The sequence below is a fragment of the Dreissena polymorpha genome, chromosome 10, assembly GCF_020536995.1.
Source record: "Dreissena polymorpha isolate Duluth1 chromosome 10, UMN_Dpol_1.0, whole genome shotgun sequence".
Lineage (NCBI taxonomy): Eukaryota > Metazoa > Mollusca > Bivalvia > Myida > Dreissenidae > Dreissena > Dreissena polymorpha.
In genome coordinates this window covers 17,009,290-17,023,528 of record NC_068364.1, presented here as the reverse complement: position 1 = coordinate 17,023,528, position 14,239 = coordinate 17,009,290, and the positions used below count along the sequence as shown (strand labels likewise).

Sequence of the window (14,239 nt, the reverse complement as noted above, 5' to 3'; positions counted from 1 at the left end):
AATTTTCGCTTTAATTTTACTTGTGTGTTGATGTATCAATAGGTTAACAATGAAATGTCAATAAATTGTTTTGCGAACGTGTGTAAAAGTTAGAAGTGTCACGAACTTAAATGTGTGGAACAAATTTCTGACATATGTGAACTACTTGAGAGCAATGATCTAAGACACAACTGATCTAAAGTGAACGTAATTTCTTTCGGAATGGGAAATTGTTACTCGTCTAAAAGTCGGGTCCATCAGCTGACAGTAGCGGCCGGAAATGGAGACTTCTTTCGGGACGCCCGTTCACCATCCGGTTATCTGCCGCGACTCGAAAATCATGCAAAGTCGCGTCATGTAAACGGTAATGTGTCTAAAGGCAGAAATGGTTTGACATCAATGAGCGAACGCCACAATGATTCAGATGAACCGGAAAGGGATATTCCAGGACCGGAAGGAGGGTTGTCGCTACGTAGGCGTCACGTTTCCCGCGAAGGTGGAACGCCCGAATATCAGCCGAAGCGTTCTAAAACGGAACATCCGATGAGCGCTGACACTCTCGAGTCTATTGATCTCTCAAAGGTGACCTCTGAGCAGGGGCTTCGTTCCACGACGAACACGAGCCGAGCGACCCTGGATACTTTCTCTGTTACCAACACAAGTCGCATTGAGCTGGAAAACATATCAGAGAAAGATTCACAGAGTGCCGACGTACCGAGAGCCAACATCCGGTACAGCACTCCAGCGACGCGATCGCAGTCGTTACGTGAACCTTCCGACTCCACCCCGCTGCAGACGGCGCGCAGCCGCGGTCAAAAAGTCCAGACCGGAAAACCTGGCGGCGACAGGGAAACTCTGTCTCGGGGAAAGGAGGACCGAATTCCGCCCAGTGTTATTGCTATTGAAATCGGTACCAGTTCCTGTGGGTACGCATACTGGTACAATTCCCGCAACACCATTTCCGTACCAGAGAGAAAAATGCCGTCCGTTATTTTGCTGAATCCTGATTCGAGCCTTAATTCGTTCGGGCACGATGCAATGAAGAACTACTCTGAGATACCGGAGGACAAACGCCAGGAGTACTTTTATATAGTACAGTTTAAGTCTTGCATATTTGCCGCGAAACGAATAACTCAAAGACTAACCGTGTTTGACAGTTTGGGGCGTGCAGTGAACGCATTCCACACATTTTCTCTGGCAATACGGTGGTTGAAGGAGCGGGCAACGGCAAACGTGGCGTACGACGAGGCCACTGTCCATTGGGTACTGACCATACCGGCTGTTTGGGCCGCAGACCTGCGGAGATTTATGCGCAGCGCCGCGCTGAGGGTCGGCATACCGGATGTTCGACTGGACATTTATCTTGAGCCTGAGGCCGCATCATATTTCTGCAGAGATATGTACGTCGCTATGAGCAACGAGAAGTTAACGCCGGGCATCAAATACGCCTTCGCCGACATAGGGGGCGGGACGGTCAGTATTTACGTGCACGAGATCTTAAAGGGCTCAAAGATCCGCGAACTGTACAGAGACACGCACCATGGATTGGCCGGGGAAGCCGTTAATAAGGCGTACATCCGGTTTTGGGTTGATGTCGTGGGAGAGGAATTATGGGACGAGTTTCTGAGGAGGCACACCAACGCTTATCTGAAAATGCTTGTTACTTTTGAGAAGAAAAAGATTGGATTTTCGAGAAATCGTGGAGAACGAACAGATGTACTTCTCCCACCGGAACTTGACCAGTTACTGAAGCTACGGAAATGGGCGTCATTCGACGCTGTTCTGAAAAGAAAACCGATGTATACAGGAAGGGTACAGAGTAAAGATGTCGACGGGAGCACGTTCGTCTTCTTTAGTATTGACATGATGGAAGACTTTTTCGCCGATGCAATCGCTCATATCGTTGGTCGCGTCTTAAAAGCCATAACTGTTTGTTTTGACTTTGGCATCATGGGTCTCGTGTTAACGGGCGGCTTTGCGCAGTCGCCGTATCTTCTTGAGAGACTCGAATTTGAATTCGACGAACTAGACGTCCGTGTGATCATACCGGAAGAGAAAGAACTGGCGGTGCTCAAGGGTGCAGCAATGATGGGGAACGATCCCGTTGAGATCTCGGAACGCCGTTCGATGTTCTCGTATGGCTACAGCCAGGCGATGTCGTTCGTCGAGGGGAAAGCGTTAAATGGGACAGGTAAAACGCGGCGACTTTTATTCCGGACTTTAGTGGAACGCGACCAGTGCCTCAAGAACAACACAAAACTGGTTATTCAGGGACAGGAGGTAGTGAGCAACCCGAACAAGCTGTTCGCGCAGCGGCACACGCGCCTTGTGAAGTCGAGCTGCGAGCATCCCGCCGGAAAGGAGCGAAACGGTATGCGGGAAGAGGACTGTGAGGCGATCTGCGAGTTCGTGCATACCCCACCCACCAATGGTTGGCCGATACGTATGTTGTACGAAATGACTGTCTTAGCAAAGGAAACTGAACTGAAATTCGTGTACGAGAACAAGACCACAGGGGAAAAGATGAAGACGTACTTATCGCTGTTGTGAAAGATGCGTATGTGATATGACAGTAACATACATGAGTCGCCCTCTGTGTAATCGGGACTTAAAAATGTGCGTAAAGTAACACTTTAAAGACACTACGCTTTATTTATTTTTTCGTTATAGGGACGCGACATCTGAGCAAAAATCCAGTTTATGCGGAAAGTGTCGTCCCTGATTAGCATGTAAGGACTGCACATGCTAATCTGGGACGACCCTCTACTCACATGCATTACGCCCCGTTTTCCCTGAGGAAGGCTCATTTATATGTGAGGATAATTTTGGGTAAAGTCCGTCCGTGTGGTTGGCATTTATTGTCATGTAACCAATAGTCAGATCAAAACTGAACACTTCAAAGTGACCAACGAATATTGGTCAACGCTCTGCTCAGTTGAACAATAATCTCCACGCAGGGTTTTCGTTCCATGCTCTCACATATAATCACTGCGATCACAAGAAAATTCTACCAGGTTTGGTAGGATTTTTTTTATAAGTATCATATTATGAAAAGTAGTATCATTTTCTTTAGTATTTTGAAAAAGTGTATATTTTTCGGTTTTTAAAACATCAATTAATTTAATTAAAAAAGTAAAAATAACAACGGGAAAATTATTGTACCAAGGGTGTCGGCTATCATCACATAGTCGGTTATGAAGGCATGGATTTGATCCAGCTATGCTGGTTCCAGTCAAATCTCTGCGCGGAGATTAGTTGCACAATACTAATGCATCACATAAAATTGCCTGATTCTTTAAAAAAAGTGGTTAACATTTTTTGAAGGCCTCATTGCCATTTATAAGGTAAAGAAGGTAGTAAAATCAGATCATTATTTGAAGCATAATATTAGAGACTTTAAATTACAACTTCGTTTAAGACAAACCCGTATCGCGCTGTTTTGAAAAAACAACAACAACAACTGAACACACAATAATTGAACAATTTACAAAAAACATGACCTTAAATAAGCATGCGTAATGCTTCAAATGCATTAAAGGGGCCTTTTCAAAGATTTTGGCATGTTTTGAAGTTTGTCATTAAATGCTTTATATAAAAAATGTAAACATTACATTTTAAAAGCTCCAGTAAAAAATCAAAAATAAAATTTAAAAAAGGGAAAAAAAAATTAGCTCGCAGCAGGGCTCGAACCAGTGACCCCCGGAATCCTGAAGTAAAAACGCATAAGCCAACTGAGCTATCCTGCCAAGCATACACATAATGCGTATTTTATACCTTATATAAGCAATCTTCGTAGTTTCACAAATTTAAACAACAACAGAACTCTCCAAATTATTCAATCGTTTCGCGTTGCAACGCTTTATACTTTTTAGGTTTTTAAATCTTCAAAAGATGCATATAATGGCTATATTAGACCATGGCAAATGTTCAGTAATACTGTTTCCTCACAAATATCATAACTAAACCGAAAATTTGCAAATCTGAAATAACTTTTTTCAATTTTGTCAATTTACCAAACCGTGAAAAGATCCCTTTAAATAATTTTGGTTTAAAAGAAGAACGCCATTTAAATGCACATTTGCTACATCAAACTTAACACGTATGTTACATTCAGTTGTGTTTATTTATTGATTACATGATGTGTATTGTTTTCCTTTTAATATAACATTTACAAAGAGTTTATATTTTATTTTAAACCTGTGTCAAATCAAATATTAACGTTTTAATTGGCTGTTTGTCTTACCAAAAAAATACGTTTTTTTTGCTGAAGTGATCTTTTCAACTAAAATAACGTCAGGTCAAAAAATAATTTTTATGATTTTCGACATTTTTCCTTTAAATCGAGAGCCACGAGCCCTTTCAATGTGATTAAAAGATCTAACACCTGATGTCATTTTTACCCATATGTAAAAAAATTATCTGCTTAAAAAGTATGTTTTTATTTTTGTATTAAGAGCGTAGATTGTTGATATATATACGTGCATTTATATAATTATATTTTATGTTATTGTGTCTTCATTGTGGCTCCGAATGAATGAGATTTGCTCTGATTTGTATCTTTTGATTTCCTAAAGAAGTCCAATATGAAAAGTGTTTATGAACGATCTATTTAACGTATATTAATTTAATCAAAGCTAATCATTCGATATTTTACTAGAAGGAAAACACACAAACAATGGCATTTCTGCAGCGTTTATAAATGCGGTATTACCTCAACAGATATGTCGAAGCACCGTTTTTTATAAATATTATTTTAGTTTCAGCCAAAATTGGCAAACTATTGGGCAGAATTTCACTATCTTTACAAAATATTACACTTCTGCGCCTTTGAACAATCTCATTGTTGCAAGCATTTGCTAGAACGTTGCTATTTTAATACACATAATTAAACTTTTTGTTTATTAGATTTGGCTTGTTGTATATGTATTGTACATGTACGTTTGTAAAAAGTTTGATGATTATTTTATACCATTCCAATCCCATGTCTTTTCGATACACTAGTCATTAATTATATATGATTTCCGTTTGATGTTTGTTACCATAATCATTATCGTTCAATAAAACGTTTTCATTTGTCTCGTGTTTACAATGAAAATCCCATTTTAAAGGACGACATTTAAATGTTTTTAGAAATATCTAGTTGATTGAGGAGGTAACATTTTGATTATATAAATGTTGAAGAAAGATAAATTAAAGGGAAGCTACTACAAATCTAGAATAAAATCCTATCTTCATTACTTAACTGCAGTTGTCTCGCTTGTTGTTAAACACACTGGCCGTTCTATAATGTATGGTATTTCCATATATATTTCATTTTAACACACGATATTTATATTTTAAGCCATAACATAACTTTTATATCTATTTTCTTTCTATAGCGTTTAATATTTAACACCTTATATATAGATTGTTAAAATACATTATATTTCGCACTCCTTAGAAACGCGCCATTGTGTGCGTACAAGTATTTCATTCAAGCAACAATCTCTATACACGCACTAACCCTACATTTTTTGTGTTGCGTTCTCAATGGATAATGCGTTTATTTGAAAAGCCACATCATTACCGGTAAGAATGTATTTTATTCAGTAAAGTTTTGTTTTAGATAATTTTATTTAGGAAACCATATGACCTACAACTACATATTAATGCCTGTTATCCTACTTGTAATAATGAAAAATATAGATGTGTTAGAATCATTATTTCAGGACATATGTTTATATGTTTTTTTAGTTTGTTTGTATCCCGATTATTTTTTATCTCTCTTGACAAAACAAATTAAGCTTTAAGGTTAACGCACGAGTTTGCTTTTGGATACGGGAGTCAGTTTTGAGCACTTCTGAATATTGCATATCTAAAATTAAACCTTCGAGCAGCGCTGCTTCAGAAGAGAAAACTTCATAAGTTTTCATTTTCATCTGTTATGACCTGCATTTGCAGTTTGCCGAAATGGTTTTATTAACATTGAAAAAGGATTACCAGACTTTTCCCGGGAAATAAAATAACATTCTGCTTAGTGTTATAAGCAAACGATTCCGTGTGCATGTATCACATCTTAAACCACGCGATTCCTACCATATTCGTTTGACGCGCTTTGTTTAAACGAATATAGCATATGTGTGAAACAGTCGGTCGAATATTTCACAAGAGTAACATATTCGATCCGTGGCATATACAGTGTTACATGCCGCTATTGGTTATATCGGTGCATTCTTTGTAACGAGTTTTCGATAACGTAGCGCTGCACCTACTATGCTCTTGAATGCATGCATCCCTGCATATCTGGAAATAAGCAGTCATTCTTACACCTCTCTTGTCAACGTCCGAATTTGAAATTTTCCTTCCCAAATAGCCAGAAAGAGATTGGCCTACAAACCCAACGCTTCTTTTGCGCCTAAGGGAACCTTGACTCTCCTGTAGACACATTTGTCGCTAAATAAAAGCGGTTTGACTTGTCTTAAACACACGATGCGTTATGTTAGTGTTCTGCTGTTTCAGTTTACAAACTGAAAAAGTCATAGGTATTTTAAATATGGACGTCTCTGTTCAGAACGAGTATTATATCTGACATAACTATATCGGTTTCAGGGGTGAGTTACAGCGTCTGTTGCATTTTCTCCATATTATGGAGATCAAAAAGGCAAAATATACCAACAATAGAAACTCACAAAAAAACTATTTTTATATGTACATTTTCTTATGTAAATTGTTTCGTATTTCTTGTGTGCTTTTCAGTTCAGTCCACTTATCAATGTCATTCACTTTTAATTACGCGTGGTGTAATGTAAGCTGTTCGGTACATGGTTAAAACAAGTTCCTTCTCGTTTTTTTCCTTTATATGCGTTATAGATCAACAATTGTTTTTACAGCGTCACGTCCCTGATATAAAGAAATGCAGAATAGCAAGCCAACCACTGGATATAGCAGATGCCTACAGACTTGTAAATGAACTTTTTTTACCACAACAACGTTTAACGTTGAACATTCCCACAACTGCATTTAAGAGTCGCGTAAAAGTTGACACAGCTGTTTTGAAATCCGGCACATCTCCTCTTTTTAGTGTGGAGTATGAAGCTGTTTGTCGAGCCCTTTACACACGATGGCAGCGATAGGATTTGGCTATTCCCGTCAAGAGACTATAAATTTAGTCAATGAATATGACCATCATGTTGGTCTCAGAGACTTACACAAACCTCTCAGCAAACAGGGTTTTACAACCTCTTAGAGAGTTGGCCTGAGCTTAAGCTAAAAAAGCCTCTCGCTCTAGAAAAAGCAATGGTTCGATCAGCTAAACGCTCTGGCATCAGTATCTATTTTCAAGCACTGATTATAAAAATCAACGAACACTGCCATTTTTTGTTTTTCCGGGAAAACGAACGCTCCAAACGTTGCTTAAGGGTGCTAGTCCTGGTACTAATGAAACAGTTCCCGACTCGAATAAGTCAAACACAGCCATTTTACGCAGTATATGAAAGAACATCTTGCACATAACTTATCTTCACAGTCGCACGGTAATTAGGTTTTAGTCTAGTTATGTATTTTAGGGTCTTCTAGAGAGGGCATAAGAAAAATCAAGTTTTTATTCGTACACAACACTGCAGTCACATTCCACAACCGACGGACGTTAGCTGCTACGGTCCCTTTGAAATGGCATACACGTCTGCTTGTCACCATTTCATTCGTGAGTCAGGGGTAAATGTGTCACGTTTTGATGTATATAGACTGGCTTGTGAAGCGTATGTTTTCCACCGAACACCAGCCAATTTACAGGTCTGTTTCCGACGATTCGGTGTCCTTCCATTTTATCCTGATGCTGCACCGATGACTTCAACGGCGTCGTCTCTTGCTTTTCAGGTAGCAACATCGAACATCACGACACAGCCGGCAACGCCAGTAGAACAGCCCAATGCGACTTAATCCGGTTTACTTGCAGCTTCAAAATGTTTCCTTTAAAAAAGATGTGTTGAAATGCTTAAAAATGTGCTCGAGACAAAACGCAGTATTTTGAGCAAAGTTGTTGCTGAAAAATATATTGCAGAAAACGATCTGCACAACGAAATTAAATAGCAAATGAGCAAATCAACAAATAAGCCAGTACACTTAAAGCAAATAAAATTAAAACACGTGACAAAAAAAGTTAAAAACCACATTATTAAAATCGATCTGTATTAGCTGAAACATCAACCTGTACCAAGCCAGTACATCGGATTATTTGCCTTCCAGCAAACAATGAAGATGCACTGATAGACGGTGCAGTGACCACAGAAAACCATCAGGACCATCCTGGCCTACATATCGCCATTCTTGTGATGCAAACCATTATGTTGCTTGTTGTCAGTTTCGCGTGCTTTAAACAGCGAAACTATCGAACGTGTAAAGTTGGCAAAAGATATGGCGAGTCCTGGATCAATTTGGAACAGCAATAGACAATTCAGTGTTGGTGGACATTTTTCAAGGCTATTCTACAGATAATAAATGAAGGAGTTCTTATCAGAAATTAGACCAGCGGGGATTTTTTTTTAACTTGAGTTAAACGATGCATATTGTAAGACCTACGTCATAATTTCCGCTCCTGCATTATTATTATGCATTATTGTAATAATGAAGTGCATGTAAGTTTTTTTCCAGTAAATATTAAAAAATTATGAATTCCATTAGTTTTACTCGTAAGAATATATATGTTTTAGTTTAATAATGTATACATATGTTTTCCTCCTAAGAGTTTTTTACTACTTTCCTTATGCAAGTTGGAAGTATAGGTTTACTCGTTATATTGTTAAATTTTAACATTTCTTGTAAATTTTCAATATATTTACTTATTATGTTAATTAATCCCTGATACAATAGGAAATATACGTTTGTTCCGACATGTAAATCCAAGGATTATTGGGGAAAAAACAAAATCTTCCTACCATAATATCTCACAAAATGAATATATCTTTAATAGAGACTTGTAAATATGATTATTGTAAATTTTAAACTTATGATAAGAAACAAATGCTGACTAAATTATCCAGATTATCATTAAATTATCATCGCTATTTATTATTGTCAGCTATTTAATAGACAATATATAGTTTTTCAAGACATCGAGTCAAAATAAAATTGTTTAATTGCAAGCATATTATTATCTAGGCATGCATTTTAACAGTGATAAACGTATATTAAGTCTATTAACTATTTAACAAGTAGCACTATAATGCCCGGCTTCGGTCCATATACAGTTTGTGGCTGCCTGGCTGGTCACTATAATGCCATTGGGACCGAAGCGGAGTTTACTATTTCTTTTATTACACCGAAGAGTTTCCCCTTTTAGTGTAGCAAATGAGACCCTAAATATGGGACAAGAGTAGTCTATGAAAGCCAACAGCAAGTTTTATATATCAAAATGTAGGTCTAAGTCTGAATTTTATTGTAATGGTTATTATTTTTTCCGTAAGTGTTGGAGTTTCCATGGAAACAAAATGGCGTCAAAGATGGCCGCCAAAAACAAAAACACACCTTAAGTTGAAAAGTTGTCCATATTAAGCATTCTTTCATGACGATTTCTATATTTTATTCTATAATACATAACATTATACATTCAAATAGATGTTTTCAGTGAAAATAGCAGTAAAATTCTTGTAATACATATTTGTAAACCATTTATTTGAAATAAAATGAATAATAAACAATCATGCGGATGCGGATGTTTTTAATAATATCTTAATATATAATAAAATATATTGAGAAAAACACAGTTTAAATTATGATTGGTTCAATTATTTAACTTTATTTTCAAATAATCCTTTAAAAATGTAAAGTATGCATTTACATCAGGATCTTGTTCAACCCCATGTTCCGCCCCTAATTTGTCAAATAATTGAATAAGGTCACGCAAGCGAGAAAATGGAATAAATTACTTTGATATATGATTACGGTATTGAGAAAATAATGTTATAATATTAAAATTGTAAATATAATTAGATTTCAGTTTCTAAAATTTACTTTTAAATAGTAGCTTTTACCAGGAAGCTCTGTTAGTCAAAAGATTAACATGTAGATTCTATTGAATAAGTCTACAAGACTAGTTAACACAGGCATGTTTTTTGCTTTGCTTTGTTTAAATTTTATGTCATTAATGGTGAAATCTTATTAAATGATGAGAAGTCTTTAAATTAAAAAAAAACACAATTGAAAACTATTTTGTTTTCGTGGACTAAGTTCAAACATAGCTGGTTTTCACCTCAGACAGTAAGTGTGTGATTGCTTCCCTTTGTTATTATTAAGACATGACCTTGATATTCTGTCTGCAGAAGATGAAACAAAAACAAATTTTGGCAAACATGTCATACAAAAGGTATGTATATATTTGTTTATTTGTATAGTGCTAAGCCTAATACATATACAGTATATGCAACACTTTTAAAGAAAGAAATTTAGAGTCTACTTGGAATTAAGAATAAAAACCTAGGTTTAATGTTTGAGGGTCAGAGCCCCCAATCTATTTCAAGGCATAAACAGGCTATTAATGTTATCTTTTTGTTTATAAAAGTAATTAAATATAAAAGTAATTGTGTTTTTCAATGTGTATGAATGGGAAATTATCAAATAATTAGCTTATAGTACACCCTATCTCTGTTTTTTTTTTAAACTTTAGTAGTATCCGAATTGATACACATAAGCGGATTTTAGTAAATAAAACGTTATTAAAGTTTAATTTTGATATATTATATTTTTTCTGTTTTTCAGTTAACATTTAGAGAAACACATCTAAAGATGGATCTATAGCTTTTTAGATGTTGACAAAAGGTATGTTTGGGCTATTTAAAAGTATAGTTATTGGCTCTAAGATATCATTCCACATAATGTAAATGTTTGACATTAGTTAATAACAAATAATTGTTTACAATGCATGCACATTTACTCAAAATTGACTTTTATAATAATACACTTTTTACAAGCATAAGATGTGTAAAAAATGAAATTAACATAATTTGTTAAAATTTAACCTTATGATTTAACATTTTGTTTGCTGCATGTTTAAAGTGTGAAAATTTGTTTAAGGATCACCTCAACACAAAGCGTTTAATCATACTTCGAAGTGATGCAAATAGAGAACTGTATGCAGGCAGTGGAACTTGTGTAGAGGTATACCAGTTAAGGGCAAATTTACCAACTTAACAAGATTAAGACTTAAATAATTACATCTTATATTTGTGTGCATGCATAAGTTGTATTTGATTACTGCTTACCATGGGAAGAAGGACCAATCCCTGCAGTAATAAAATAATACTGATTAAGCTCAACATAGTTCACTGTTAAGTACAATGTATAACAATATCTTTTGGTGATCACACTACACAAACTATTGATGATAATGGAAAGAGATGGAGGAGGATGGATGGTGATAATGGAGGAAGTTGATGGATGATGATGATGCATATGATGGTGATACAATTTGATGATGATGATGATGATGATGATGATGATTATGATGGTGGTGGTGGTGATGATGATGGTGGTGGTGGTGATGATAATGATGATGATTATGATGATCATGAACCAAACCAATGCAAGACACTTTCCTAGAGAAAACATTCTTAACCCATTTATGCCTAGCGTCTAGAAAAAAGGCCTTGACAAACAGCGTAGACCCTGATGAGACGCCGCATAATGCGGCGTCTCATCAGGATCTACGCTGTTTGTTTAAAGGAATTTCTGCAACAAATATTCTAAATATAGAAATAAATATACAAGACATCCCTTATTTTTGAAATAAATTGATCCAATTTAGAAGGATGGGAGAGTCCACTAGGCATAAATGGGTTAAACCTTAATCTTCCAGCTGTGACGGGTGCAACAGCAGACCAGTCCGGGTAAATCACTGATGGCAGAATGGAGGATCCCAATAATCAAACAACTCCTTTAAGAACAAGGTCTTCTTTAGAAAATTTCAACTGGGAACTGCAATGTTTCATTTGTGGAGAAAAATGTGATCCAAAAAGGGACAGTAATTCAAAAGGTTATTCTAGAAGTTGGTCATTTGTTGAACAATCTGATTCAATAGATCCTAAAACAATATACTCAAAGGTCTTAGATTTTGCATATAAACGTCATGATGAGCGTGTTATTAATCGTCTTCCAAATGGTGATCTTGTTGCTGTTAAGGCTAAATACCACCGAAAAAAGGGTTGACTTGCAAGCTATTACAATACTGCTGATTTAAACATTGAAAAGGGTGACATATACAATATCACTTAAAAACAGCGTCAGGTATACACCTCCCATCCAGCAGGGGGTTCATGGATGACCTGACCATCACTACCACCACCCATGTACAGGCCCGCTGGGTACTAACAGCCCTACAGGACACGGTCACATGGTCACGAATGAAGTTCAAACCCAAGAAGTCAAGGAGCCTGATTATCAAGAAGGGAAAGGTCACCAAAAGATTCACTCTACAGGTGCAAGGGGAAGACATTCCATCCAGCAGTTGCCCAGGCAGAAAGCAGGCTACGACACAAAGACATGGTAGGCACCACAGCTATAGGAAGACAAGGCCTGGGCAGTTCAAAACCACAACGCTGGAGCACTGCCGGTAAGAAAGAAAGAAGCCAAATGGTCCAGTATGAGATCAGGCTTTCAGAAGAGGAAGACAGGCGCGCCAGAGCAGTCGGGATGGGAGGGCAGTGCGCATGGACACAATGGCAGACCACAGAAAGACACCTTACATGGGTAGACATTTGGCACTACGAACCACTACGACTCAAATTCCTACTGAGATCCGTATATGATCTGCTGCCATCTCCAGTCAATCTACACAGATGGGGGTTAGTGGAAGACCCAAAGTGTCAGCTGTGCGACAAACCAGGAGCCATGCAGCACACCCTCTCATCTTGCCAGACAGCGCTAACACAAGGCCGCTACAGATGGAGGCACAACACAGTCCTCAAGGAGCTAGCAGACATACTAGAGCGGGAGAGAAGGAAGACAAGACCTACCAACAAGAAGGCAGTACCAACAATCAAATTCGTCAAGGAAGGACAAACTGCCAAGAAGGCAAGAACCGCAGCAACATCTATCCTTGATGAATCAGAGCGTTGGGAGATGAAGGTCGACCTAGGAAAACAGCTGGTATTCCCAGACATAGTCCATACCACACAGAGACCAGACATAGTTATATGGTCTCCCAAGGACAAGAAACTGGTGATGATAGAACTCACTGTACCCTGGGAGACTAGGTGTGATGAGGCCTACGAGCGGAAAATGGGAAAGTACACTGAGCTACAAGAACAGTGTAAAAGTCGCGGTTGGAGTGCCTGGCTGTTCCCCGTTGAAATAGGGTGCAGAGGATTTCCAGCCCAATCAGTATGGAGAATGCTCAGCAACATTGGGATCAAGGGAGGTGACAAGAAGAGGGCTGTAGGCAGACTTGGACAAGCTGCAGAAAAAGCATCTAACTGGCTGTGGATGATGCGAGAGGAGAAGAGCTGGACGCTAAACCACTGACCCGTAGTGTTTGGCCAACACTACGGATCCACTGCCCGGAGAGTGTCCTGGGATTAAAGGATAGAAACACTTGATGATAGGCAGTTCCCAGCTGATGAGTCAGTGGTTTGTGCAGTAGTATCTGTATTCTACACATCACTTACAAGAAAGTTGCCAAAACTTTGAAAGTAGAATTTGAACACACAGTCATTGTTTAAAAAAAAGTTGTTAAATTTACCACATTACGACAAAGATTTATACAGCTCTGTATTGATCAGGGATGCTATGAAGCTGAAAATTGCAAAACATCTTACCTTAAAAAACTTTTGAGTGAAATTTGGCCCGAAATATCGTTTATTCATAAGAGGGGAAAAACAGATCTTGTGCGTGATTCGACAAAAACATTCCAGGATGCAATTAGGGAAGCAAACCACTTTGAAGAACTAGCCCAGGCTGACAATGAGGTATCATATGATATCGAAGATAAAACCGACAGCTTAATTGTACATAGAGCTATAGGAATATTGAGAAAACATATCTTCATCTGTTAAGAAGCTTGAACATCAATATTATTCTCCTGATGAAATGACACTAAATGCTCAGAAAGACTTTCTTGACCCACTTCTTCTTCAAGCTGTGTATTGGTTGACAAATGAAAATGCATTTCAAGAAGCTGGTGATACAGAGCACATACTAAATGCAAAATGTCTTGCTATTGCAAGTGACATTTCAACCCTTGTTACATCAGTTCCTTCACCAAAACACCTCGGACTTGCCGTTCATCTTTATA

General features: G+C 37.7%; 1 protein-coding gene and 1 long non-coding RNA gene across 2 annotated transcripts; both read left to right on the top strand.

The window, feature by feature from the left end:
• Nucleotides 1-201: 201 nt before the first annotated feature.
• Nucleotides 202-2,529, top strand: LOC127848051 (heat shock 70 kDa protein 12A-like). Its single transcript, XM_052380335.1, has one exon. The coding sequence runs from the start codon at nt 202-204 to the stop codon at nt 2,527-2,529; it is 2,328 nt and encodes a 775-aa protein (XP_052236295.1).
• A 7,522-nt stretch (nt 2,530-10,051) lies between these two features.
• On the top strand, nt 10,052-12,227 carry LOC127848403 (uncharacterized). Its single transcript, XR_008034485.1, has 4 exons — nt 10,052-10,318; nt 10,711-10,770; nt 11,026-11,109; nt 11,807-12,227. It is a non-coding gene; the product is annotated as an uncharacterized LOC127848403 (long non-coding RNA).
• Nucleotides 12,228-14,239: the final 2,012 nt, after the last annotated feature.